Raw genomic sequence first — 25,898 nt, forward strand, 5'->3', positions numbered from 1 at the left:
GTCTGCACCTTGGCAATAGCCTACCAACACTCCAAGTCTCCTCACAGCAGCCAGAATAATCTTCTAATCCATATTGGATTAGATCCTGCTAGTCCCTGGATTAAAATCTTGCAGAGGCTTCTCCTTACTTTCACGATAAAACCCAAGCCCCTGGCCCTGGTCCGCAAGTCCCCTCACAGCCGTCCCCCACCACCTCCCTGACTGTACCACATACCACATACCATGCTTACCCACGGGACATCTTTTGGTTACTTTCCAGCCTCAGGTCTTCATTCAGGCTGTTCCTTCTGCCTGGGACACTGTTCCCACCACCCTTCCCTATCTTGAGCTCAAAGGCGCCATCCTCAGATAGACATTCCTGACCTCCCATCTAAATGAGGTCCCACTCTTTACTCTCAGCACACCCTGCTCTGTCTCTTCACAGCACCCATCATGTTCTGTAATTACTGGTAATGATAAACTGTACCAATGCAGGGACATGGGTTCGAGCCCTGGTCCAGGAAGATCCCCCATGCCGCGGAGCAACTAAGCCCGTGCACCACAACTACTGAGCCTGTGCTCTAGAGCCCGCGAGCCACAACTACTGAGCCCACGTACCACAACTACTGAAGCCCATGTGCCTAGAGCCCGTGCTCCGCAACAAGAGAAGCCACTGCAATGAGAAGCCCACGCACTGCAAGGAAGAGTAGCCCCCGCTCACCGCAACTGGAGAAAGCCTGCACGCAGCAACGAGGACCCAATGCAGCCAATAAATAAGTTTATTAAAAAAAAGAATCTGTCTCCATTGCTATTGGGTAAATTCTAGGAACCACATCTTTGTTGCTGCTGTGTCCTCAGCACTTAGCGCAGTACTTGGCACAGAGCAGGTACTCCATAAATATTTGCTGAATGAAATCAGTCACTCAGATGTCTACACCTGCAGGGGTCAGGGAGCTGACTCCAGAGAACTGTCTACACCCACAAAAGGCAGGAAGCAGGGAATGTGGCAGTCTTACTAGGTACATCATTTGGGGCATGTTACTTTAATCTGTCTCTGCCTCAGTTTCCTCATCTGCCACATGAAGATTATACTGCATACACTCTACCTCTTAGGGTCGCTGGGAGCAAGAAGGCTATGTGAAAGTTTATCGCGGGGGGGGGGGTTTGTTTTTTTTTTCGCCGTACGCGGGCCTCTCACTATTGTGGCCTCTCCCTTTGCGGAGCACAGGCTACGGACGCACAGGCTCAGCAGCCATGGCTCACGGGCCCAGCCGCTCCACGGCATGTGGGATCTTCCCGGACCGGGGCACGAACCCGTGTCCCCTGCATCAGCAGGCGGACTCTCAACCACTGCGCCACCAGGGAAGCCCTCGGGGTTTTTAAATTAGTAATTCCTCTACCTTCAATTATGCCTCACACTCTGCCAGCCCCCCTGCAGGCAGTGGCACCTGCTGGCAGGACACTGTTTAATCCTCCGCTCCACTCCCTACTCCCGGGACGTCTGGCCGTGAACTCCTGGGCAGAGGATGCTGGTACTGTGTGTGGGCCCTGAGGCTGGCACCAGCCACTGGTATCCAGACTTCTGGCCCTGGTGTCTTCACCAGAAACCCCAGCCCTGCTCTGTGCACTGGAGGAGCTGGACTCATCATTGGCCTCCCAAGACCTTGCAGCCTCCAGCCCTTCACTGCTCAGAGCCATGACCCCCGTGACCCAGGCCTCTCTGCCTACCCTAGTGAGGATCCCTGAGGGGAAGCCGCCCTTCAGTGTCCTTGCCATGCTGCAGCATGAAAGGTCTTCTCCTTTTGTTGCCTCTCCTACTGTTTCCCCTCTTCCCAGTGGACCTTCTCACTCTTCTTACCTTAGAATCATTCTTTCAGGTTGGAAGGACCTTGACTTTTAGCTAATCAAGCCCTCCATGGATTCTTTTTTTTTTAATTGGGGTATATAGTTGATTTACAATGTTGCTTTAGTTTCATGTGTACAGCACAGTGATTCAGTTATACATACACTTATATCCACTCTTTTTTTAGATTCTTTCCCATATAGGTCATTACATAGTATTGAGTAGAGTTCCCTGTGCTATACAGTAGGTCCTTATTAGTTATCTATTTTATATATAGTAGTGTGTATATATCCATCCCAATCTCCCATCTCTGTGGATTCTTAAACTTTTAATACAGCATATATGAAAAAGGATAGATTCTCCTTATATTCCTCCAGTGACGGGAAGCTCACTACTTCCCAAGGAAGCCCACTCCACTGTGAGAAAGCTTGGGCTATTAGAAAGTTCTCTTAGCTTGTTTCCTTCCCTGCTCACACCCCCAAGTCTTCCCTTCTTCATACCAAACAGCCCTAATTTCTCCAGTCATCCCTCCAAGATTTTTTTTTTTTTTTTGTGGTACGCGGGCCTCTCACTGTTGTGGCCTCTCCTGTTGTGGAGCACAGGCTCCGGACGCACAGGCTCAGCGGCCATGGCTCACGGGCCCAGCCATTCCGCGGCACGTGGGATCCTCCCGGACTGGGGCACGAACCCGTGTCCCCTACATCGGCAGGCGGACTCTCAACCACTGAGCCACCAGGGAAGCCCCTAGGTAAGATTTTTAATCACCTCTTCTGAGCAAACTCTATTTTGTCTGCAGTGGAGGAGCCTGGCCCTGAGCACAGCCCTACGAGGGGAAGGGCAGGGAGAGAGGAGCACAGCTAGCACAGAGTAGAAGGGGACAGTCACTGCCCCGACTTTGGTTCATACCTCCAGAGACCACCTTGGTTTGCGGGCAGACCCAGCACTTCCTAATTCATGCACAGCTCGCAGGGTGAGCCGACTGGACCCTCAGGGTGTATCTGTAGGACACTGCCCACCCAGAAGAATCAGTGGACAGCCTGATTGTGCTACAACTGGGGGTAACCCAGTGGCTACCAGCCTGGACTCTGGACCTGGCTTCCGACTTGGCTCCACACTCACTGTGCCCTGTGGCTGAGTCATTGCACTGATCTCACCAAGCCTCAGCTGTCCTGTCTGCACAGCGGGGATAATAGGAGCTCTGTGACTTTGGAATGAGATGGGGCTAGAAGTGTTCTCCTCAGAACAGAGCCAGGCCCATGGTAAGAAATGAATACACAGTCGCTACAACAATTACTACAGTAATGATTAGAACACAGTGCGTTTATGAACTCAGACAAGAGGTAAGTCAGTGCAGGCTAAGTGGGTCAATGAGGGCCTCCCAGGGCAGGCAGGACTCCTGCTGGGGCTGGACTGCATAGATTTAGAAACAGACTGAAAGAATGTTCCATTTGGAGAAACTGTGAGCAGGAGTTTGGAGTGAGAACAACAACATCAAGAAAGTAATAATAACCGCAGTCCCTGCCACCCTGCATGCTCAGAGCCATCCCTGGGGTTCCCGTGCCCACGCATACACACAGGCACGCACGCACACACATGCACACGCCAGCCCATCGTCTGTGGCCCCCTCGGACAGGAGGAGCCCAGCCCATGTGGAGTAGTGAGGGGTTAGGCCCGGCTTCAGACAGAGCATCTTGTAGGCAAGCAGAGGGCTGTGGGAGTGGTGAAGGGTCATGCGGGAGATGAAGAGCTGGGATTGAGGTTTTGAGCAGTGGGAAACCACGAGGGGCTAGTATGTGAGGATGAGCTTCAGGAAGAGAAAGCCAACAGTGCAGCAGGGACAGGACAAGAGGCAGGAGCCCCACTGAAGGTTGCTTCCAGGAGAGCAGACTAGTCCAGGCTACAGACTCGGGGCCCTTCAGGGCAACTGCCCCCAAAGCAAAGCCAAACCTCCTCACCTCCACATTCCAGCCCTCTGGGGTTTAGGGTCCTCCTGCTTCTCCAGCCCCTCTGTCTCTGACTTTCTTGCACTCAGCCCATATTCCAACCACCTAGACCAGCCTGCAGTTCCCTGCTGTACTTGCACTCCTCCACGCCTTCATCCGTGCCGCTCCTTCTGCCTAGAATGCCCTCTCCAACCAACTCTACCTTCTCCACAGAGCTGGATTCTGCCCATCCCTCAAGGCACAGCACGAATGACACCTCCTCCAGGAAGCCTTCCCCCATTCTTAGCCTGGCACACCTGTCTCCTCGCTCCCTTCTCTCCCTACCCTCTCTCCTGGAGCTCCCTGAAGAAGGAAAGCATGTCTACCACCTCATCTTTTTCCCCACAGTCCCCAGCCCTTTTTCTGACTCAGGGAGGGTTCAAGCCATCTCTGATGACCAAGCTCAATCATGCTCAGAAACACAAACCAGCCCCTTCCCAGGAGGAGGACACCCACAAGAGTAGGCAATGCTCAGCCCCAGGCCCACCAGCCTGGAGAAATGCCACCGTTCAGAGGGCAAAGCAGCTTATGAGAGCAGGAGGCATTTCTGGTGACTTCTCTGTTAGACAAGGGACAGGACTTCTCCCAGTTTAACCTTCCATGACCTTTGAACTTCCTGGGAGGTCAGCAGCACGTCCCCCTTCCCCAGCTGTCTTTCTGTCTCTGGCCCGATGGGAGGGAGGGCCCTGGGCCTGTTCCATTTTGCGTCCGTATTGATCTGTTGGCAGCAATGGGCTGGATAATTAGCCAGGAATTAGGGTTTCTATTACAGCCAGGAGGCTGCTCCAGCTGATTTATCACCTGAATAATTTACTGTGATTGAAAGGAAATTAAAATGAACTCCATTTGACAACTGTGAGCTTTTATGGGCTTTAGTGAAGGCTCAAAAGCCAGATTAATAGCCTAGTGTTGGTTAATAGTCTGCCGAGAGTAAATACGGCAGGCTGTGCTTGGTGGCGGCCTTCCTGGTGGCCAGAGGAGGGACCAGCTCCTGCCAGGAGCTCAGCACCCACCACAGCGTCAATGCGACTTTTACTGAAACAGATGCCACTGTTCGAAACACACGCACACATACCACCCACCGTTGTTTCCTTTTTTTTTTTTTTTCTCTTCTCCTCCAAGGTGATTTTTACTCACTCCACATGTAGGGAAAACAGAATTGCTTTTTCAATAACCATTTTGAAAAGGAAGTGTTTCATTGCCCCAGGAGTGTGTATATATTAACTCCTTCCACCCAGGGACAAGGGTTTACTAAGTTCCCACATAAAAGGGAGAAGCCTGGAACTTCCCTGGTGGCGCAGTGGTTAAGAATCCGCCTGCCAATGCAGGGGACACAGGTTCAAGCCCTGGTCCGGGAAGATCCCACATGCCGCAGAGCAACTAAGCCCATGCGCCACAACTACTGAGCCTGCGCTCTAGAGCCTGCGAGCCACAACTACTGAGCCTGCGTGTCACAACTACTGAAGCCCATGAGCCTAGAGCCCGTGCTCCGCAACAAGAGAAGCCACCGCAGTAAGAAGCCCGCACACAGCAACGAAGAGTAGCCCCCACTCGCCACAACTAGAAAAAGCCTGAGCACAGCAATGAAGACCCAACGTAGCCAATAAATAAATAAATTTATTTAAAAAAGGGAGAAGCCTGGGCCCACCCACCCAGGGCAGATCTCGGCAGGAAAAGCAGCCAGGTGAGGGTGGGCTCTGAGCTCGTGGAAGTGACAGGTGGGACTCCAGCCTGGCCCTGAAGAGGAATGTTCTTCCCTTAGGCAGTTAGGGGTGGGTGATTAAGGAGGACTTGACCACCCAAGCCTATGGCAAGAATCTGAGGGTTCTACAATGACCAGCGGACTCTAGCTGCAAAAGGCCAGTTCTGAAAGCCAGCCAGTCAGAAAACTGGCCCCTAGAATTGTTTGGGGACATGGAGGCCCATGTAACCATCTTGCACAAGATGGACAAAAGATCTTGAGGTCAGATTCCAGCTCTGCATCCTCGACGAGTCCCCTTTGGGCCTGAAAATGGGGTGAACAGTCTGGGAAAAAATGTCCCAATCTGTAAAATGGAGCTCACAAATCTTGCTTAACCTGTGTAGCAGGCATTTACATGGAGAGTCCGATGAGAGGATGGATGTGAAAGACCTTAGAAAACTGTACAGGATCACTGCCGCTATTGTTAGGCTATTGCTGTGCTGCTGTTATCACCACCACAATTACTACTGTCCCAGATAGGAGGTCCAGAGAAAAAGTGACTTGCCCCGCCGGGCAGAAGCCGGTCTCAAGTCAAACTCCCCCACCTCCAAGGCCGGCACACGATCTTTCTTCCCCACAAACTGCCACTAGACCTTGGAGACCAGATGTTCACAAATGGAAGAGAGGTCAGTATCAGCAGACAGAGCTCTGGGCCCCTTCCTGGCACCGCCGCCATGCACTCTGGGCTCACAAGGCAAGGCCGCCAGCGGGCACGAGGGGCTCAAGGAACCCGTACCCTTGACGCATCCCTTACCAGCCTGTGGCCCCTTGCTCGGCCGACATTCGTCCAAAGTGACTGGGAGTGGGGAGCAAGGGTATGTCATTCATAGTCCAGTGCCTGCGTGTGTGCCCGGCAGCCCCGTGGCCTCACCTCCCATCTCTCCTCATTACACCCCATTACGGGGAGGTGAAGCTGATTAACCAGAAAGCACTGAGTCAGTCATTATCCTATCGGCAGGCCCTGCCTCAGAACCCACACGATCAGACAGGCCCTCGGCGTGTCCGCGTCATTCTGAAGGACACTGCATGGCCACACTGCTAGAAACAGAGTTTGTGATTCAGGTCTCCTCCCCTGAGGCCCATCTCTACATGGGCCTAATGACCTGTCCCCTAATGTCGCCTCCTGCATGACTTCTCCCTGTGCTCCCAGCAGAGGCAACATCTCCATTCATCAGGGTCCATAGAACCTTCTCCCCCACCTTGCAGCTTCTGAATCCATGTCACACTGCACCTGTGTGGCTGGAGGCTGAGCTGATGCCTGATTCATCCTGCCCTCCCTGCCCTGGGTGCCGGCACCGTGCCAGGCTCACAGCCAGCATGTAAGAAATACGCGGGATAAATGAGCATCTGAGCATCTGAGCAAGTGAGTGAATGGATACCTGGATGGACTCCTGTCACATACGAAGCCCTATAGTCTGCCCAGGCTTCCAGGGCCTTCCACGCTGTATGAACTATGATTAGACTCTGAGTTTCCATGAGAATCACATGAAACACACGGAAACCCAATCCCTAACACCTGATGTCTGAATTAAGTACATAAGGGCTTAATAGAAATGCCAGAGGTTTTGTGCAGAGGTATGGCCCTCGCTTGCTGGGTGACCTGAGACGAACCCTATCCTTTCTCTGGACCTCTAGAAAATGAGGGGTTTGATAGCTTGCTTCTTTAGTCCCTGCTGGCTCTAAAATTCTGTAATATTGTCAAAGGTTTGCAGGTAACTTTTCTCCCAGATTCTGGAGGGAAATGTAGGCCTCATCCAAGGAAGGTTCCGGGTTGAGTTTCTTTTCTTTCTCCTCCTGGGTCAGATGGAATGTGGCTTCGGCCATCTCTCCGAAGGGCTCTGAGTGGGAGAGGCTGCCTGTGATGGAAACAGACTCCCTGAAGCCCAGGAACTAGAGCGTGTGAGATCAGCTCTTACCAGCACATATGACTATGTCATTCCCAGAGGAGGCGTCACTCAACTTGCAGGAGAAAGACTGAAATCCTGAGCACAGTCTACGAGACCAGGCCCAGCTCCCCAAAATCTCCTCCCACCCTCCCCAGCCCATTCCCTGAAGCCCAGCAGCACTTTCTTTCCATTCCTCACTCCTGCCACACTCCCCCTGACCTCAGGATCTTTGCACTCGCTATTCCCTCTGCCAGGCACGTTCTCCCCACCGCATCCCTTCGGGGCTCAGCATAAGCCATTGTGGCCTCCAGGCTAGCTCAGCATCTGCTTTATACCTTTAGAGCACCTCAGACATCCCCTCCTCAGCACCTAGTACATCTGTAATCCGTGACCCTTTGAGTAATCCTTCTTTATTGTGATTCTTCTACACGTCTGTAGGCTCCCTGAGGGCAGGTCCAAGCCTGTCTTGTTCACTCATGTACCTAGTGACTGGCTCCGTGCCTTGCACATAATAAACACTCATCAGTGTTTGTTAAGTGAATACATGACTTGCTGGGTGGGCTTAGACAAGTCTCTTTACCTCTCTGGGCCTCAGTTTCCCCATCTGAAAACAAAGTAGCTAGATGGTCTGTGAGAGCCCTCATAGGAACTGCACAGAGACAGCCAGACTATCATAGGATGGTGGTCCCTGAGGCCTTGCTCACTCCTCCCCGTCCAAGGTCCCCTCCAGTACCTATTCTCTCCACAGGAGCCTGTGCTGCAGCCTATGCTGTTTTGAGTGGCTCTTTGGGAAAACTTCAGAAGCATCATCTAATTAGCCTGTAGAGGAAGCTCAGCAGGCCAGTCCTCCCCACCAGGACCAGCCAGCAAGTGCTGGGGAAAGTTACTACTCACAGGCCTCTGTGACCCACCCACCAGGTGGGAGCTCTCGGCAGGCAGGAGCCAAGTCTGAGCCGCCCGTGCCTGCGAGGTATACAGCCCAAAGCCTGTCACAGACGGGGCACCAGGAAACAGTCTCCTGAATCGAATCTGGTACTGGGGGGACCTTATCCAGGCCCCAAGAGCCTCTCACTGGGCAGAGCCTTTCTGATGTCATCTCTGCAGCCACAGGCAGTGACTGCTTCTCGGCCCAGGTTAGAGCAGGGAGCAGCTCAGCAAGGGATCATCCTGCTTCCTTCCCTCTCTTGCAAATGACCCAGCTGCGAGTTTGTCCAATGAGACACTTCCTTATTTCCAGACTCTTGGATTCAGTTCTAAAAGCATGACAGGACAACGTGACGAGAAGGCTGACAGTAGGGGACACACCAGTGTCATCATAACCTGGTTTATGGCCAGACGGTGCTTACATATTTCCACCTGCACCCTGACTGACAGGATAATGACCCAAGACCACCTCAAGTGGCCCAGAAGATCATTACACCACCCTGTGCAAAGAGCCCTGGGAAAAGACACCACCCCACAGCAGTTGGCAGAGCAGCCAGACACGGCACAACCCCCCGCCGGCCAGAGAGAGGAGGCACCAGGGCAAGCAATTGAAGAAGCCCCAGACACACGCTCCAGACCTCGTGGGATGCTGCCACTGGCCAGGTGTGGCGGAGAACGAGAAACCCGGCTCTGAGTAGAAGCTGGCACTCTCACCCACTCCCCACTGAATGCCTCTGGGTGGGTCACCCAGGCCTGCGTGAGGGTGGCAGGTGTGGAGGCAGCGAGTCGGGGGCATACCTGCTCGGGCTTGATGGGCTCTGCAGTGGTGAAGATGTCCGAGTAGTGCTGCCTCTCAAACACGCGGTCCAGCACCTCCAGCTGCTGCTGCGTGAACAGGTCTCCCCGCATCTGCTTCCGGAGGAAATCTCTGCCCGTCAGTGAGTGACCGTTCGGCACAGGAGACTCCTGAATACCTTTGATGAGCATGAGAGAGGAGGGGTGAGTGCAGGTCATGCAAGCTGCTGGGGAAGACATGTCAGACCCTGGATTGGGAAGAGGGCCTGAGAGACCCACGAGCCCAGCTCCTCCCCTGATGAGAGAGGAAACAAACAGGGGCTCAGACGCGGGGGTCTTTGGCCAAGGTTGCCCTGCTGGTTAGGCCAGAGCCAGCTTCCCACGGTCACAGGCCGGGCCCTGCATGAAGCATGTGTCATTGTATCTAATTCTCGCAATGAACCCTATGTAGATGGCATTATTTCCCCCATTTTTCAGATAAGAAAGTTGAGGCCTAGAGAGATTAACTGATTTGCCTGAGGACTGGAGCCTGGGTTGACTCAGAGGCTTAACCACCAGGTGCTACTGCCTCTTCTGCTCTGAAGATCCCCTTGGAGGTATAGTTTGGTCCCAGAGCTGACGCCCTTCCCCAGGACAACTGCCACCACATCATGTGACCAGCCAACAAAACACTGTGTTAGGAAGGCTGCAAGGAAACAGATGCTCTCACACAATTCTGATGGGAGTCTACCGGTCACACACCCGTGATGGACCATTTGATAAAATCTATCAAGATCACAAATGCAAGTTCCCTTTGACAGAGCAATTGTACCTCTGGGAAATTGTTTTACAGTTAGACTTACACATATGGGAAGTAATATATATGCAAGGTTCTAGTAGCAAAAGACTGGAAACAACCCAAGAGTTTATTTGTAGGAGCTGGTTAAATAAGTTATGGTATGCTCACACAGTAGAATACGGCATGGCAACAAAAAGGAAAGAGGATTCCATCTGTGAATTGATATGGAAAGATCTTCAAGATTCATCGTTAAATGAAAAATAAATAAACAAGATGCAGCACAGCATGTATAATACACAACGTTTTGGGCTTCCCTGGTGGTGCAGTGGTTAAGAATCCGCCTGCCAATGCAGGGGACATGGGTTCGAGCCCTGGTCCCGGAAGACCCCACATGCCGCGGAGCAACTAAGCTCATGTGCCACAACTACTGAGCCTGTGCTCTAGAGTCTGCGAGCCACAACTACTGAGCCTGTGTGCTGCAACTACTGAAGCCCGTGCGCCCTAGAGCCCGTGCTCCGCAACAAGAGAAGCCATGGCAATGAGAAGGCCATGCACCGCAACAAAGAGTAGCCCGCGCGCAGCAATGAAGACCCAACACAGCCAAAAATAAGTAAATAAAATAAATAAATATATCAAAAAATATATATACAATGTTTTGTGTAAAAAAGGAAGAAAATAAGACTTTACACACATTGTGTGTGTGTGTATATGTATACACACACACACACATATATGGCTCTGGAAGGCAGCACGAGAAACATTTAGAGTGGTTACCCATTCAGGGAGGTAGGAGCTAAATGGATGGAGGCAAAGGGGAGGGAGACTTTTCAAAGCATGCTTGTTTTGTTTTGTTTCGTTATAGAACTTTAAATGTATTGCCTATTCAACAAAATGTAAATTACTAAGAAAGCACAGGATTAAGTTCTCTATGGGTTCTGTATTGTTAGCTCTTCACTGTGATGATGCCTACATTTCAAAGAAAATACTACGAATTATCAATTAAAAATTAAACGGTTGAAATATCTTTCGTGAGCTTTGGGCTTGAACCATTCAAAATGAGAGAAAACAAGGAGGATGAAAGAGTCCAGTGAGGAAATGGCCTGCAGGGCCATCATTCCCCAGGGCCCTCTGGGACCGAGTTGCTCGTGCAGGGCTGCCCAGAGACACTGCTGGAAGCCAGGCCCGGAGGTGAGGCCTGCCTTTGCCATTGGGAAGCCCCCGTGGGAAACCAGCGTGTGTCAGATCTCTCCCCGGCAGGTGCCCTTACCCAAGGCCTTGCCCAATCCCCCTCCCACCCCCCACCCTGCCAGTCCACTGCCACCCTAGGCTTCATCCATCATGTCAAAACCCCACCCATGTGAGGAAGGAAGTTGAACCAAGGAGCTTGAAGCAGCGGGATATTGTGTCCCTGAGACACTGCCCCAGGTTGGTGTTTCCCCAACTGTCCTACCCAGGACAACTGCAATACAGGCTCTGACATTTGAACAAAGACACCAGCTTTGGGTATTCACATGAGTGCTGGCCTTTCAGAGTCCCCTGTGGCGGCTGAAAGCTCAGAGCACCTCAGCATCCTCGACAGGAAGGGCCTTTAGAGGTGGCTTGGGACGCCCCTGAGAAAATGGATCCCAGATCAATTTTGACCCAAGAGGATACCTAAGCTTGACCTTGGCCTGGGTCCCCAGTGCTCCCACTGAGTCTCTCCCTATCAGAGAGACCACGTCCACTTTAGGAGACTTTTCCCTGGTCACCAACTTCACTTATAGTCCCCAGCCGCCATCCTACCAGCCAGACCCTATTAAAGGCTCCTTCCTATCTGCCAGCTCCTGACGTCTCCTGCCAAGGCTTCTCCCTGCTGAGCCCCCTTGGGCAGTGCCCACCTCTTCCCTCCCACTCAGGCTGCCCCCTCAGACACTCCACATCTCTGCCCCTGGAGGAGGCCTCTCCCTGGCAGCCAGCCGGTCCTCACGCTGATATCCTCTCCCATGGGCTTCACAGGCTGGGCTCTGTGCACAGCTCAGAGCTCTGGAAAGGCAGAGCTGTACCTCCACTGAGGAAGCTCTGAGGAGATGGCTTGGCTGAGGGCTCCTGTGGGCAAGGTCACTGTCCGGTCACCAGGGAGACCCTGGCACAGAGTTAAGGCTCAGGGCACATGCTGACTCAAGTGCATGCACTGGGGGTCCTTGGAGGACCAGCGCCCCCGCAGGACACCGCGCATTCTTCAGCACAGGCAGCCGCGCTGGGGCCTGCTCTGAGTCTCCCAGAAGGAAGGCTCACCGCGTCCCACTCTGGCCTTCCGACAGTCAGCCACAGGACCATGGGCGGAGCCCGGGAGAGTGTCCAGGCTGTCTTGGTGACCCAGAGACTCGGAATGGAGGACTGTGAGCTGGGAAGAGGCACCTCTCCAGGCATTCGGCCCAATCCTGACCCCTCGGACTGCTCCCGCCTGCCAGCACCTGCACCTGCTTTCTCTCCTCAGGAAGGAGGTGAAGTCTACCGGCCACTTTGCACAGAAAGTCTGTCATTTCCTTAAGAAGGCCTGGGGCACTCCTAAATATACGATCATTTATTCATTCATTTAACAGATATTGATAAAGAGTTTACTCTGCACCAGGTAGTATTTTTAAAAAACCAAACACAAAACAGAGGATACACCGATGACCAAGACAGGCCCCTCTTTGCAAACTAGAAAGGGCAGCCCACTTTAGTCAAGTGCTCACACAAACAGATATGATTACAAACTGTGATAAGTAGGAAAAGTGCCTAGAAATATATTCAAATGGCCATGTGTAATGACCTCACGGGGAGGAGTCAGGGAAGTCGCCCAAAGCGGAGTCATGCTCGAACTGAGAGCAGAGGACAAGATGTCAGCAGGACAAAGTGGGGGATGGGATGGAGGGGGTGTGCCAGGCAGAGGAGATGAAAGGGACAGAGGGAGTGGGAGGAAGAGACCCCAGGAGACTCTGGAGAGGCAGGCGGGGGTCCTCTCAGGCAGCCACAGAGGCCACAATAGCCACGGAGGTCATCTGAGCCTCGCTGGGGGGAGGGGGGCCACGGAAGGGGGCTGGGGAGGCAATCACCCTCCACATTTCTCAGTCCCAGGGCCTGAAATGCTAGTTCCTGTAGATCAGGCTGTGCTTTCTAAGCCCTGCTCCCCAGGTCTGGAAAGACTAGGAACTGGCAAGATGAATTTTACATGTGTGCACATTTGGAGGTGATGCCCAGAGTCAGCCTGTCAGCCACAGGTGATCCACGGAGCCCATATGGAAGGTAAATCACTCCTCATTGGCGTGGGCCCTGTTGCCAGGACGAACACTAATCATGCGCACACATGCCGCCTCCTCCAGGGTGTCTTCCTTCATGCCTCAGTCACTGCTCCATCTGACCACTTTCTCCCTCATCTTAGGAGTCAAGCCCCTGGGCCCTTCACTCTCACATAGCACTATCAGCTACCTTGGGGAGAAACACCACAATTAATTCATCTCTGTCTCCTCCACAGAGAACATCTGTGGAATAAACAAATTAGTAATACCACCTTCACTCCGCAGGTCTGGCCTGTAAAAGTCACAGTCCTTCCATTTGACCCATTCATTCATTCATTGGTTCATTCTTCTCTCAACCAACCTTAGAGAGCAGGCGCTGGGCTAACGCTGGGCACAGAGTGATGAGCTGGCCCAGCCCTGTCCTCGTGGAGTTACATCCAGTGGAAGAGGCAAATGTTAACTGAAAAATAATCAGACCAGTAAAGGTGCAAGTGTCAACCAAGACAAATATTCTGACAAAAAGGCTCATGGTTCTCAAAGGCCAGGGACATGGCTGACCCATCTCTGGGTACGGCAGACAGTGGGTGAGCATGAGTGAAACAGATTACATGCAAAGAGATGGCTACAAAAGTGAACACCAGAAAATCACACCCTGCACAAGGACAGGTCTGAAGCTCCAGGCCTCCAATGGACGCTTCCATAGCGTTTCTCATCCACAAAGGTGCTGCCTCACTTCAATGGAGAATGTGATCTTGGAGACAGGCTCCAGAAGCATTCGGACCCATTGTATTCCAGGGAGAAAAATCTGAACTCACAATGTGAATGGTATGTTTAAATATATGGACAGACATGGGCAAAAGTACAAAGGTATACAGGGGGCATGGTATCTTTAAATCTTTTTTTCTACTCCAAATCAAATAATATGTAATAGACCCAGTGCTGGGCTTAGTCAACCATGGCTCGTAGAATTAACATTCTGGAAGCTAGCTTCAGGGGAGCAAGGGGCAGGAAGCTCCATCTCGGGGAGCAGAGAAATGCTGGCTTTAAATTTCAGGTTAAACCAATGTTATTCACAACCTGGCTTTGAAGCTAAAGGCTTTACACAATCGGGTCTGGTCACGCAAAGAGGGAGGAAGCAAAATAGCCTCAGATTCCCATCTGTCAAGAGAAAGCTGTCTCCTGTGTGTCTTAAAAGATCATAAACCCATTGCGTTTTCTTCAGAGCACAGCAGATTCAGGGGCTTTGCATTTTTCTTGGAGGGTTCTGGTTTGTTTCTTTAAAAATCGTCATGTACCTTATGTCTGCAGATGCTCCCTGGGAAGAAAGAAAATAAAAACAAACAGGAATCTCCATAATTCCTTCTGGCATCATGGCCTTTGGGATGCAGCCCCAGCTGGCGGCTCCAGAGCCCAGGAAAGGAGGCTGGAGCTACTGGGTCAGTCTCTGGCCTTTCTCAGAGTCCCATTTCCCTGCAGAGCCCAGCCCAAGCCAGAGCCCTGACACAGTCTCCTTTATCCTCACAGTTGCTCCTCAGCATGGCAGGGCAGTGGCAGGGCCCAGTGGGAAAAGGGTTGGGAGCCAGCAGACCTGGGTTCTAGCCCCAGCTCTGCCCTTACTTGCTGTGTGAGCCCAGACAGGTTCCTCTCCCTCTCTGGGCCTCACATGCCCCATCAATAAACTAAGGAGGCTGCGTCAGTTGTTTCTAACCATTTTCTCCTCCAAAAGCCACCGGGATTTTGTCAACTAAATAGTATTAAATGAGCATTAACCTATTTTTCCATTTTGGTTGTTTGTGCAGTCTTTGTAGGGGACACCCCCCAATATTCATTCTACCCCTGAATGATGGCCAAACCTACCCAGGAGATCCCGTTCTCTTTGCTAATACTTACTTTAAGAATGGACATGTGAGGAGAGGGGGTCCTTGGAGGGGGCTTCTAGGAGAAAGTCAGAGACAGGAGAAATCTTTTTTTCTTCACTGGGCTGCATTCACCCTTAATCTTTTTGAAATTGTGAAAATAACTCCCGTGCCCCACCCTTACCCCAGGCTCTGAGGTCTTCTCCCGGTCTGGCTGGCAGTGCTCCAAGGAGGCTGACTTCCAGCCAGTTTGCTGCTTCTGGACTCTGGCACCCACCATGCTCATAGCCCTGCCTCCCCCAATGAAGACAGGGACAGAGCCAGGTCTTGGTGGGTCATCTGCCACAGGAGTCTAGAGCCAGGGAGGTTGGGAACATTGAACTGGTGTGACCTGGGGCATTCCCAGCTAGGGTCAGGTGAGTCCAGGGAGCTTGGGGTTGGTCTTCTCAGATGGCTGCCATGGCTAATTCTTAAAGCAATCCATAAAGCAGAGACCAACCAAATTCAGACCATGCTAACTTGCAGCTTTAAGAAATTGTTTCTGATGCAATGGAAGCTTGCTGAGGGCAGTAGTGGCTCCAGAATTTTCTCCATAGGAGGTGATAGGCATGACTATGGGTTACAAAAGGGGGGGGTGAGGGTGGACAGGGTACTTGTTCTGGGGCTACATCAGCAAAATGCCCTGCATACCACTGAAAGTGAGAGAGCATCATCTGTCCCTAGCTAAGAATATAGGGGTAGTGACAGAGATAATGGGGAACACAGGCTCTCCAAGCCCCAGGATCTCCCACTGGATAGAACACTGCTCCGTGCCAGGGCTGAGCCAAGTTATTTTCGCATCCTTAAATTTCACTGATCCTCAGAACATCTGGGTGAGATGTGTATTCTTATCCCATTTTACAGATGAGAAAACTGAGGCTCAGAGAGGATGAGTAACTGAGATCACTCAGGTGGGACTTGGACCTCAGTCTCTTGTCTGCAGATCCAATGCTCTCTCCACTTCCCTTTACTCCTCAGGTCAGCTACTAAGACTAAAGCCCTCTGTTTCCTCATCTGTAAACTGGGAACAATGGTAAGCAGGACCATCTCTAGGGCTTTTATAAGGATTAAATGAGATAATTCCTGTGACACACTTAGCACAAAGTTAGTGTCCAAACACCGTAAGCTATTGTCATCATCATTTACATCAGGAAAACCCTTCCAAGGCTGTCCCATGACAAAGCCCAATCCTCCGAGGCCTCCATGACCTGCCCGTCCAGTCAAGGTCACCCCTCTAGTCATAGAGGGGTGACCCCAACACCATCCCAGTAAGCTACTCCTCATTCCCCAAGTGTCCCTGATGCCACTCCCTGACACCACTGCTCTTTCCATTCCCTCTGCTGACTCATCTTTTACCCCTGCCCATCAAAGCCTCAGCCTCTCTGAAGCACAAGGCTCAATTAATCACCCTGTCTTCTAGGTCTCCTCAGCAAGTTGCATGGGCCACCGCTATTATCCTGGATTTCACTCCTCACAACCCACCCTGTGAGGTCCATCCTCTTGGAATCCCCATTTTATTGCTGAAGAAAGTGGAAGAGATAATAAGTAACTTGTTCAAGGTCACAGCAAGGTCACATGGTAGAGCACTTGCACACCTTTTAACACGTCTTAAGAGTCAAGCTGAGCACCGTGATGGATGTGATAGAGCATACTAGGGAGGTTCAAATCCTCACTCTGTCTCTTACAAGCTATGATATTTGAGAAACTTCTTTAACCTCTCTAATCCTCAGTTTTCTCATCCATAAAATGGAACAATACATAATGATACATGGGATCAATGAAAGAACTGAATGAGGATATATGTAAAATGCTTAGCATAGTACCTGGCACGTAGTTAGTACTCAATAAACCTGAGCTGTTTCTAGGATTATCCCAGTCATACCTCGTTTTATTGAGCTTTGCAGATAATTGCATTTTTTACAAATTGAAGGTTTGTGGCAACCCTGCATCAACAAGTCTATTGGTGCCATTTTCCAACAGGATTTGTTCGCTTCGTGTCTCTGTGTCACATTTTGGTCATTCTCATGATAGTTCAAGCCCTCTACCAGCAAAAAGATTATGACTCACTGAAGGCTTAGATGACGGTGAGCATTTTTAGCAATAAAGTATTTTTTAATTAAGGTACATACATCATCTTTAGAAATAGTGCTATTGCAGAATTAATAGACTACAGTATAGGGTAAACATAACTTTTATATGCACTGGGAAGCCAAAAAATGTGTATGACTCCATTTATTGCGATAGTTGATTTACTGGGGTGGTGTGGAACCAAATCCGAAATTTCTCCAAGGTATGCCTGTATTTCCTCCCCTCCCTGCTAAGAGTATAAGCTCTCTGAGGACAAAGCCCATGTCTGGCTCACCTCAAGCAAGGGAGATGCTAATCAATGTTTGTTGACTGAATGAGTGACCTGGGAAGACTTGAGGGGTTGCAGGTCCGAATGGTTCAGGGGAACTCAGTAATAGGATAGTGTCTGGTATTATCAGAGAACTCCGGAGAAAACCTTTGGAAGTGACCTCCATTATATCAGTGATCCCGGAGGAGAAAGAGTGAAGCAACTAAGAGTTTATGTTCTACATTCTAAGAAAGTGCTGAGGCAATTCACAAAATTTTAAACAAGAGGATGATAAACTACCAAAATTCAGTTGAGCGCTAAGCTTCCTGGTGACACACACCAAAAGGAAAACACAGCAAGTCTCATAGTGCTCAGAGTCCAACAACAACAACAAAATGCCATTAATTCTTCTACACAAAATAATTCACAGAGCTTCTCTTCTCTGCATGGTGTTTTGAATGATTAGGGTAACTCAGAGATGACTAACAACACAGAGATGGGTCCTGGAGGAGGAAACATCAGAGCCAGACCTCAGATAAGGGGAAGGGACAAGGTGCTGGGATAAGAGGAAAGGATTCCAGGCCCGGACAACTAACTTCAGTTGGCAACATTTCTAGAGCGTCTACGTGAGCCAGGCCCTGTGCTGGGGATCAGGGTGGCAGGGCTGGAAAGGTCCCACGGCAGCCCAGAACCAAACTCGATGTTCCAGGTGATTTTATAAATGCCATCCTAAACCGGGGCAGCACGCTGAGAAAAATCAGAACGGCATGGAGGAAAATTCCATTGGAACGACCATTATTCAGCCATTAGTTTCACTCAATCTTTCTTCTCGGGAAGGAAAACGCAAAATTGTAAAATTGCCGAATACGTTCAGGTTCGACCAGAGTGAATCTGATTGTGCCGTGTGTTACCCGATGAGTCATAGGCTGTCAGTGAGGGAAAGACCCCAAAGGACTGATGATTCTACACTCAGAAACGGCAAAGGGATTTGTTTGGGGCCAGAAGGTAGGTCCAAGGTGAGCTGAGCCTAGGAACACAGGAGGCCCCTGATTCCTGTTCCAGGCCTCATGGATCCATTCATTCCTGAGCGGCATGCGCCAAACTCCTGCTGAGTGTCTGGCCCAGCACTTGGCACCTGAGCTAAAGAGGTAAGTTCTAACCCCTGTCCTCAAGTGGGGGACACAGACAAGTGAAAAGTTCCAGTGCAGTACGGTAAGCCGCCCCGAGAGCCAAAGGCAGAAGCAAACCTGAGAAGCAGAGGCAGCCGTGGGAACAAAACTCCTTATACAAAGCTTACTCTGTGCCAGGCACTATTCTAAGCAACTTATCTGTTTAATCCTCACAACAACCCAGTGATGTCGAGTCTGTTATTGCCCCCTCCCATTTTACAGATGAGGAAACTGAGGCACAGGGAGGCACAGGGAGCACCTTGCCCAAGGTCACACAGCTAAGAGGTGGACAAGCTGGGATCCAAACCCAAGCAATCTGGCTCCAGAGACTGCTCCCACCCCTACACTAAACCACTCCACCTAATCCAGACTGGGAGCAGGGGTGATCCAGAAAAGCCCCCTGGAAAAGATGAAGCCCAAGTCTTAGGGATGAGTAGGAAGGAGTTAGCCAAAGAAAGGGGCAGGCAAGAAGTGCACTCCAACCAGAGGGCACAGCACATGCAAAGGTCTGGAGGCACAAAAAAGCCTGGTGCACCAGGGAATGGCTATAAGTCAGTACGTTTAGAGGGCAGGAACTGGGGGAAGGGGAGGGAGTAAAGTGTGCAAGGCTCTTTCCTCCCCATTTAGCAGCCTGGTACTATTATCTATTATCCAGAGCCTAACATATACTCTGATGTACAAACAGTACAAATACAGTATTGAAGCTCCCATGGTGTTGGTATGAAGAGACGGGATTTCTTTGTGCTTAAATGAATCAAGATGACCTCAAAGAACAGGCAGGAAGGAAGTAATACCTTATGCATTTCCACAGGACAAGTCTGTTCTCTCTAATCCGTACTGTCCAAGTCCATTACCTCGTACAGTAGTACCTAATCACTCCACCTTACAGAGAGATATGCACACTAATTAGGAAGGATGTTAACCACCATAGTGAAAATATTCCAAAGCAAATGAAATATTACTAAGAGCAAAAGGGTGATTTGTTTCTGTGAATTGTGCTTTCAAATGAGATCAAAGAATGCTAAAGGCTTTGTTTTAATTATACCTAGAAGGACTTCTCAGGCATGCATCCCTTTTTCGGCTTTCACGCACACAGCAGTCTCTCCCCATCCCCCACTGTGCAGAAATAAATAAATAAAAGGGTTTAAAATCATATTTACTCTGATATCTTTGCATTACCCCCATTTGAGTTTTTAAATTACTGTCTTTATTTTTTTCTGAGGACAATATAACTACAAAGAAGGTTCATATTTTGAAGTGTATCTATCTGATCATTGCACAAATGTTTTCGGGAGAAATCACTATATTTCTCCAAGATGGGTATGGGTTTTGTCATAGATCAAAGTGAGAGGGAGGAAAAAAAGATAAATCATCAGAGATCCAAAAATACTTTTCATTTGGAGAAGATATCAGGCCATTTCGATGGGGCTGATGGAGTCCCTGTTCTGTCTCCATTACCCAAGGCAGGCAGCCCCAGCCAGGAGCCAACTACCAAGATTATATTGCCCATAAAGATGGTCCCCAATATATATATATATATATGATCTTCAACCTCTATTGATTGACCAATTTCACAAGCAAAGACTGGTGAAATGAAGCTGAAATGAACATCATGCTTTAACTCATTGAACCTATCAGGCCTGAGTTAATCTCACTGTCCACTGTCTCTGATAGAATTCAATTGATCAATCATGTTTCGGTGATAGTACCATTTCACTGGCTTATTGCTTCTTCATTTCAGAGCTTGACCTGTTAGATATACTTGGACTGGCTTGACTCCTCTTGGATACACAGAGATCAGCCTCTGTCTGCCAACGTGTGTCATCTCCTGTCCCAGCTGAAAAGAACTCAAGAGGCTTTTGTGTAAATCTGTGATGTGTTTTTCCACCAGACATACACACATGAGTGGTGGATTTATGATGGCATGGAATTGAAAAAGCACAAATTGTAAGAGAGGCTCTTTATTCTGCACGGAAGCACCATCATTCCCTTTTACATAGCTAAATTGATGTGCTTGGGCTCTGTACTCAGCGGTGGCATGTTCTTATAATTGGCAGCTGTATGCGCCCAGACAGAGTAAGGCACATGTGGAAATGGTAACAACAACGACAATAACAATCGCCACTCCTCAAGTATACATTCACGTTGACCTTTCACATTCATCAGCTTCTCTGATTCTCACCATAACCTCAGGAGATGGGCAAGAGATTATCATTCCCATTTACAGACAAGAAAATGGGCTCAGAGAAGGGGAAGCGGCTTGTCCAAGGTCACATAGCAGAGCTATCAGGCCAGTTGGGCCTGAGAGCACTGGTATCTCAGCTCCTGAGTGCCTCTTACCCGGCTGAGGCCGACCTCCAGGCAATTTCAGAACTGTGGAGTCATTTTGGGTATACCACTCTGTCCCTGACTACCTGGACGAAGGAAACGTCCTCAAAATTCGGTTCACAGAATTTTAGAGCTTACGATGGATTCTAAGATCAGCTGCGGCATCTTCTATAGCTTAGAAACTGAGACCCAGAGGGCAGTAAACAGTTTTCCAAAGTCACCAAGACACTCAGCATCCCAGTCAGGACTCAAACCTGGATCCCAGGCCCTCAGCCCAGGATTCTTCATGTTTTCTCTCAACACCTCCCTTGATTCACGCCAAGCCAATGAGCTCCTATCAACAGAGAAACTCATTCTCCACTCTCAACATGGCCCAATGTGCTGCTTTGGTTCCTTCATGGCAGTTAATTTAATTTTCCTAACTGCAAGCTAAGATGTTGTGCTTTGGGAAATCAGGGCACAGGGGCTCCACCCGGCTGTCTGCCTGGGGGAGGAGGCTCTTGGAACCACAAAGCTGAGCCCAGCATGCAGGTCTCTGGAAGAGGCCAGGGCAATGACAGTTTGCAAATAAGCCTTGCATCTGCTTAGAGCTGGCAGAGTCTGCAAACACACTAATGGACTTTCCTCTGCCCACAGGGAGCTGGGGAGAAGCAATAAATAAAGTAGGCACCTCTGGGGGGAGCCATTGCTGAGGCCAGATATGGGGCTTAGATGAAGGGCTTGTTGAGGGTGGGGGAAGGGCTTCTGGGACTCACACTGCATCACGCTGCCCCCCTCCCCGTACATCTTCCAGTAGCCCCAGACGCTACCTCCCAGATCCTTCAGTCTGTATTCCAAATAGTCGGGCCCTTGTCAATACACTTACAATTCAGTCCAGACACAGAACGGTTGTGGGGTAGAGGGGCTCATGTGGCTGCTGTGGCCACAGAGTAGAGACCCTCTTGGAGGGGGATAAGAAAAGGCCCAGCGGCCAGATGGAGGCCCTCACCCAGGAAAGAGCGCACGGCGGGAATGGCTACCCAGGTTCAGGGGCAGGTCCAGGAGATGATGAAGAGGGGAAGTCGGCCAGAGTTAAGAGACTCACTGGTGGTGGAGGACAGACACACCTCTGAACTTCCCTGTTAGACGCTCTGGGCTGCCACCCACTGATGCCCCATCTCACTGAGAGCAAAATCCACAGTGGGTCATGGCTTACAAGACCCTACTGTATCTGGGTCCCCTGGCCTGCAGCCCCACCTTCCTGACCTCCCCTCCTCCTACCCTCCTCCCACTTACTCTGCTCTGGCCACATCGGCCTCCTTGCTGTCCCTCAATCATGCCAAGCACACCCCCACTTCACTCACACCTTGCCATGTGCTGTTCCCTCTCTCTGGAACATTCCTCCCCCAGTATCTGTTTGGCTCCCTCCTCCTTCCCCTAGAGTCTCTGCTCAAATGGCATCTCATCATTATGACCACCCTCCACAAACCAGCATGTACCCTACCCCCGGCCCTGCTTCATTCTCTATCTCCTTACCCAGCTTTGTTTTCCTCCAGAGCACTTAACGACATGCTGTTTATTTTCCTTATTTATTTATTCTCCCTCATTAGAATATCATTCATGAGGGCAGAGGTTTTGTCTGTCTCGTTCATTGCTGTGTCCCCAACACCAAGAATAACGTCCGGCACATAGTAGGCACAAAATAAACACTTGTAGAATAAACAGGTAAAAGTGGATATTTCATTGAAAGTGAAAAAAAAAGCAAAAACAAAAACAGGTACAAAGGAGACAGCCACTGCTTGGCAGCCTCCCATTGTGAAGGAGTGCTCACTCCCTCCCTGGAGGCATCTGATGAAGAGCCTTTCCATGCTTGGCCTAGGGCTTGGGAGACAGAACTCCCTCAGGGAAAACAAAGGGGACCGCCAGGCCTTGACCATCACTGAGGCCCCAGTGCCCAGCTCTCAGTCAGGAGCCAGTGAATGGATGAATGACTCCCCAGGGAGGAGGCCCAGCCTTAGAAGAGTTTAAATTGCAAAGATGGTAGTATACCAGGTGCCAGCTCTGGCTCTGCCACTTGCCAGCTGTGTGACCTTACACAGCACATCTCATCTCATCTGTGCAATGGGGTCAATAAATCCTGCCAAGCCTGCAGCACTGGGTCAGAGCAAGCAAGCCAGGGGGACTGCAAATTGAGACAGTATCATCTGCAGGGCAAACATCTCGGGTCAGCCGATGAGGACAGGGAGTGAGAACAGGAAAAGGGAAGCCATTTGCCTAATTAAAAAGGACAAGGTGGGGCTTCCCTGGTGGCGCAGTGATTGAGAGTCCGCCTGCCAATGCAGGGGACCACGGGTTCGTGCCCCGGTCCAGGAAGATCCCACATGCCGCAGAGAGGCTGGGCCCATGAGCCATGGCCGCTGAGCCTGCGCGTCCGGAGCCTGTGGTCCACAGCGGGAGAGGCCACAACAGTGAGAGGCCCGCGTACCGCAAAAAAAAAAAAAAAAAGGACAAGGTGTGTTCAGAGAGGAGCACCTGGCTAAGCTGTATCCCTTGGTTCAAGCATTCATTCGTCTTTTGCTGGTGCTCCGACCCCAAGCATAGCCCTGTAAGGGGAGCCCATTTCCTAGCAGGGGGAAGAAGCCTAGAGATGGAGTTAGGATTCAAGCATCGGAAAGTACCCTACGAGAGCACCAAAGAGCAGACAGTGGGCGCCAAGAGACAGAGTCTGTCTGGTGTTAGGAGTCAGGGAGAGGGTCAGGAAACACTTCCTGGAGGAAAGAGTTGCCATTTGAGCCAGGATTTGGACTTGGAGGCATGAGAGAGGAGGCAGAGGGTATCCCAGACAGAGATAAGATGTAGGTGGGGCTCTCACCAACTGTGCTTCCCTGGGAGCTTGGTACCCATGCAGGAGCCCCAGGTGCACATCAGGCCACGCATCTCTGCCTTCCCAGCACAGGGTCCTCCACACAAAATGCACAATATATGCAGATTTTGCTTTTTCACAGAGTCACAGAACTTCCCAAAGGAAGAGACCCCAAAGAGAAACTCATTTGTTGCAGTGGATCTCAACAAGGGTGATCAAATCAGAGATTTCGGAAATCTGTGACTTACTGTTATTTGGGGAGGAGTTATGGCATTTAGTGGGCAGAGCCAGGGTGCTCCCCAGTCCAGACCAGTGAAGGATCGCCCTGCATCCCACACATCTTTGGAATGATTCATCATACATTCAAGTTGGTGAAAACTCTCTTTATAAATATTTTAGCCATGAACCTAACACTATTTTACTTACATACACAAACTTGGTGTTTTAATTTACACTGAATTTTCCAGGAATACAACCATCCCATAAATTGAGGGAAGATTATGCTTCGCTTTGGTTGCAATTTTATCAAGACATGTTCACAATTTCAGAAAATCAGTTTGCTGATGGCAACACCACCATAGGTATTTGTATTGCCAGAAAACACAGCTGTCCACATTTGTAGCTGCCACATTCATGGTGATTCTACGCATAAGTGCAAGCAACTGACTACTTTATTATGTCTTCTGGTGTAATCAGGCCTGAGCATTTACATAATGAAATACATCATTTAATTATGATTTTATTTTTCTTTCCCCTTTTTGTTACAATTGGGGCATTATATTGATTTTTAAATTATGTGTATAGGTAGGTTATATTTTCTCTAAATTTCATTTTAGGATAGCAAAGGAAGCACTACAAAATAGTTGTTTTAAACAGGGGAGGATTTAACAATTTTTAATCTGACAGGATTTAAACTCACTGTATACGATTTCCAAGGCCCCTTCAGCTCTGCCAATTAGGACTATCTCATATTGAGACTATCACCCTAATCTGTCTTTCTGAAAAAGGGTATTTTTGGGGAGAGAAAGAGTTCTCCAGACCCCTTCTGAGGAACAGGAAGACAGGTGCCAAAATTAGCTATAAAATAAATGTACTTCCTCAGGCATGAATAGTAAGAACTTGTTCCTAAAAGACAACACTGGATTCCCCCTCTTCTTTTTAGCAACCCAATTCCAGATACAATAATCCAGCTAGGACAGAGCCAAGAAGGGACCCAGGTTCCACAACAGCTTCCCCCTCCTGCTGGGTCTTCTCTCAGCCATCTGCACCAAGGAAAAGAGCAAAAAGCTAGGGGTAGAAAAGACACCTTGACAAATCAGTGCTCCTGCTGCCCTGCAAACATGCAGAATGAGCTTTGGAGCTCGGAGAGCAAGGGAGGTGGGACTAAGACCAGGTGAGGTGTAAGCGCAGGGGAGGGATTGCAGGGGTGGGGGGGTTACGTGCTACCTCTGCCATTAACAGAGTGATTAAGTGCACAGGCTCTGAAACCTGCTTGGGTTTGAATCCCAGCCCTGCAACTTACTAGCTGCATGACCCTAGACTGATAATTTAACCTCTCATCTTTTCCATCTGCCAAAGGGAAACAGTAATAGTACCTACATTTCTTAAGGCTGGCGTTGTACACGGTGCCTGTCACACAGTGAGTGTTTCAGTCTCAACGTCAGCTGCACTGGTCACATTGCAAGACTGGGCTGGGAGCAGAGGCCTGGGTCCTACCTCCATCTCCCCTGTGGATGACTCACACTCGACTGGTCCTCAGAGACCATCAATTCCAATTCCCCCATTTTACAGACAAGGACACTGAGGCCCAGAGAGGGGAAAAAAAATGGACAGAGTTCACACAGCAAACTAGCGTTAGATTCCCAAACTAGACTCCTTCCACAACATCGTGCTGCTTCTTAAACACACTAAGCATCAGTTTGTACATTTCTAAATAAGAGTGGTTGTCACAGGGTGGCACCAAGGATCACTGAATGCAATGACGGGGCAAAGTCCTCAGCGAGCCCTTATTAAGCCTGTGCCAACTCAAGGAATTCAGGCCGTTACTCAGCACACAGTAGGCGCCTGACACATATTTATCACGTGCATTGCACTATCTTCTCTCACTGGTCAGTAAGTTCCCCAAAGTCAAGGGCCTTTCA

The 25,898-nt window shown here is 50.0% G+C and overlaps 1 protein-coding gene across 1 annotated transcript in view; it reads right to left on the bottom strand.

The window, feature by feature from the left end:
- PAX5 (paired box 5) overlaps nt 1-25,898 on the bottom strand; it is a 177,141-nt gene that overhangs the window by 111,912 nt on the left and 39,331 nt on the right. Inside the window, exon 6 of the mRNA XM_079926413.1 lies at nt 9,154-9,329. Coding sequence (XP_079782539.1) covers nt 9,154-9,329 — 176 coding nt within the window. The remainder of the gene's footprint in view (nt 1-9,153; nt 9,330-25,898) is intronic.

Source organism: Stenella coeruleoalba (genome assembly GCF_951394435.1).
Source record: "Stenella coeruleoalba genome assembly, chromosome: 7".
NCBI classification, from domain to species: domain Eukaryota; kingdom Metazoa; phylum Chordata; class Mammalia; order Artiodactyla; family Delphinidae; genus Stenella; species Stenella coeruleoalba.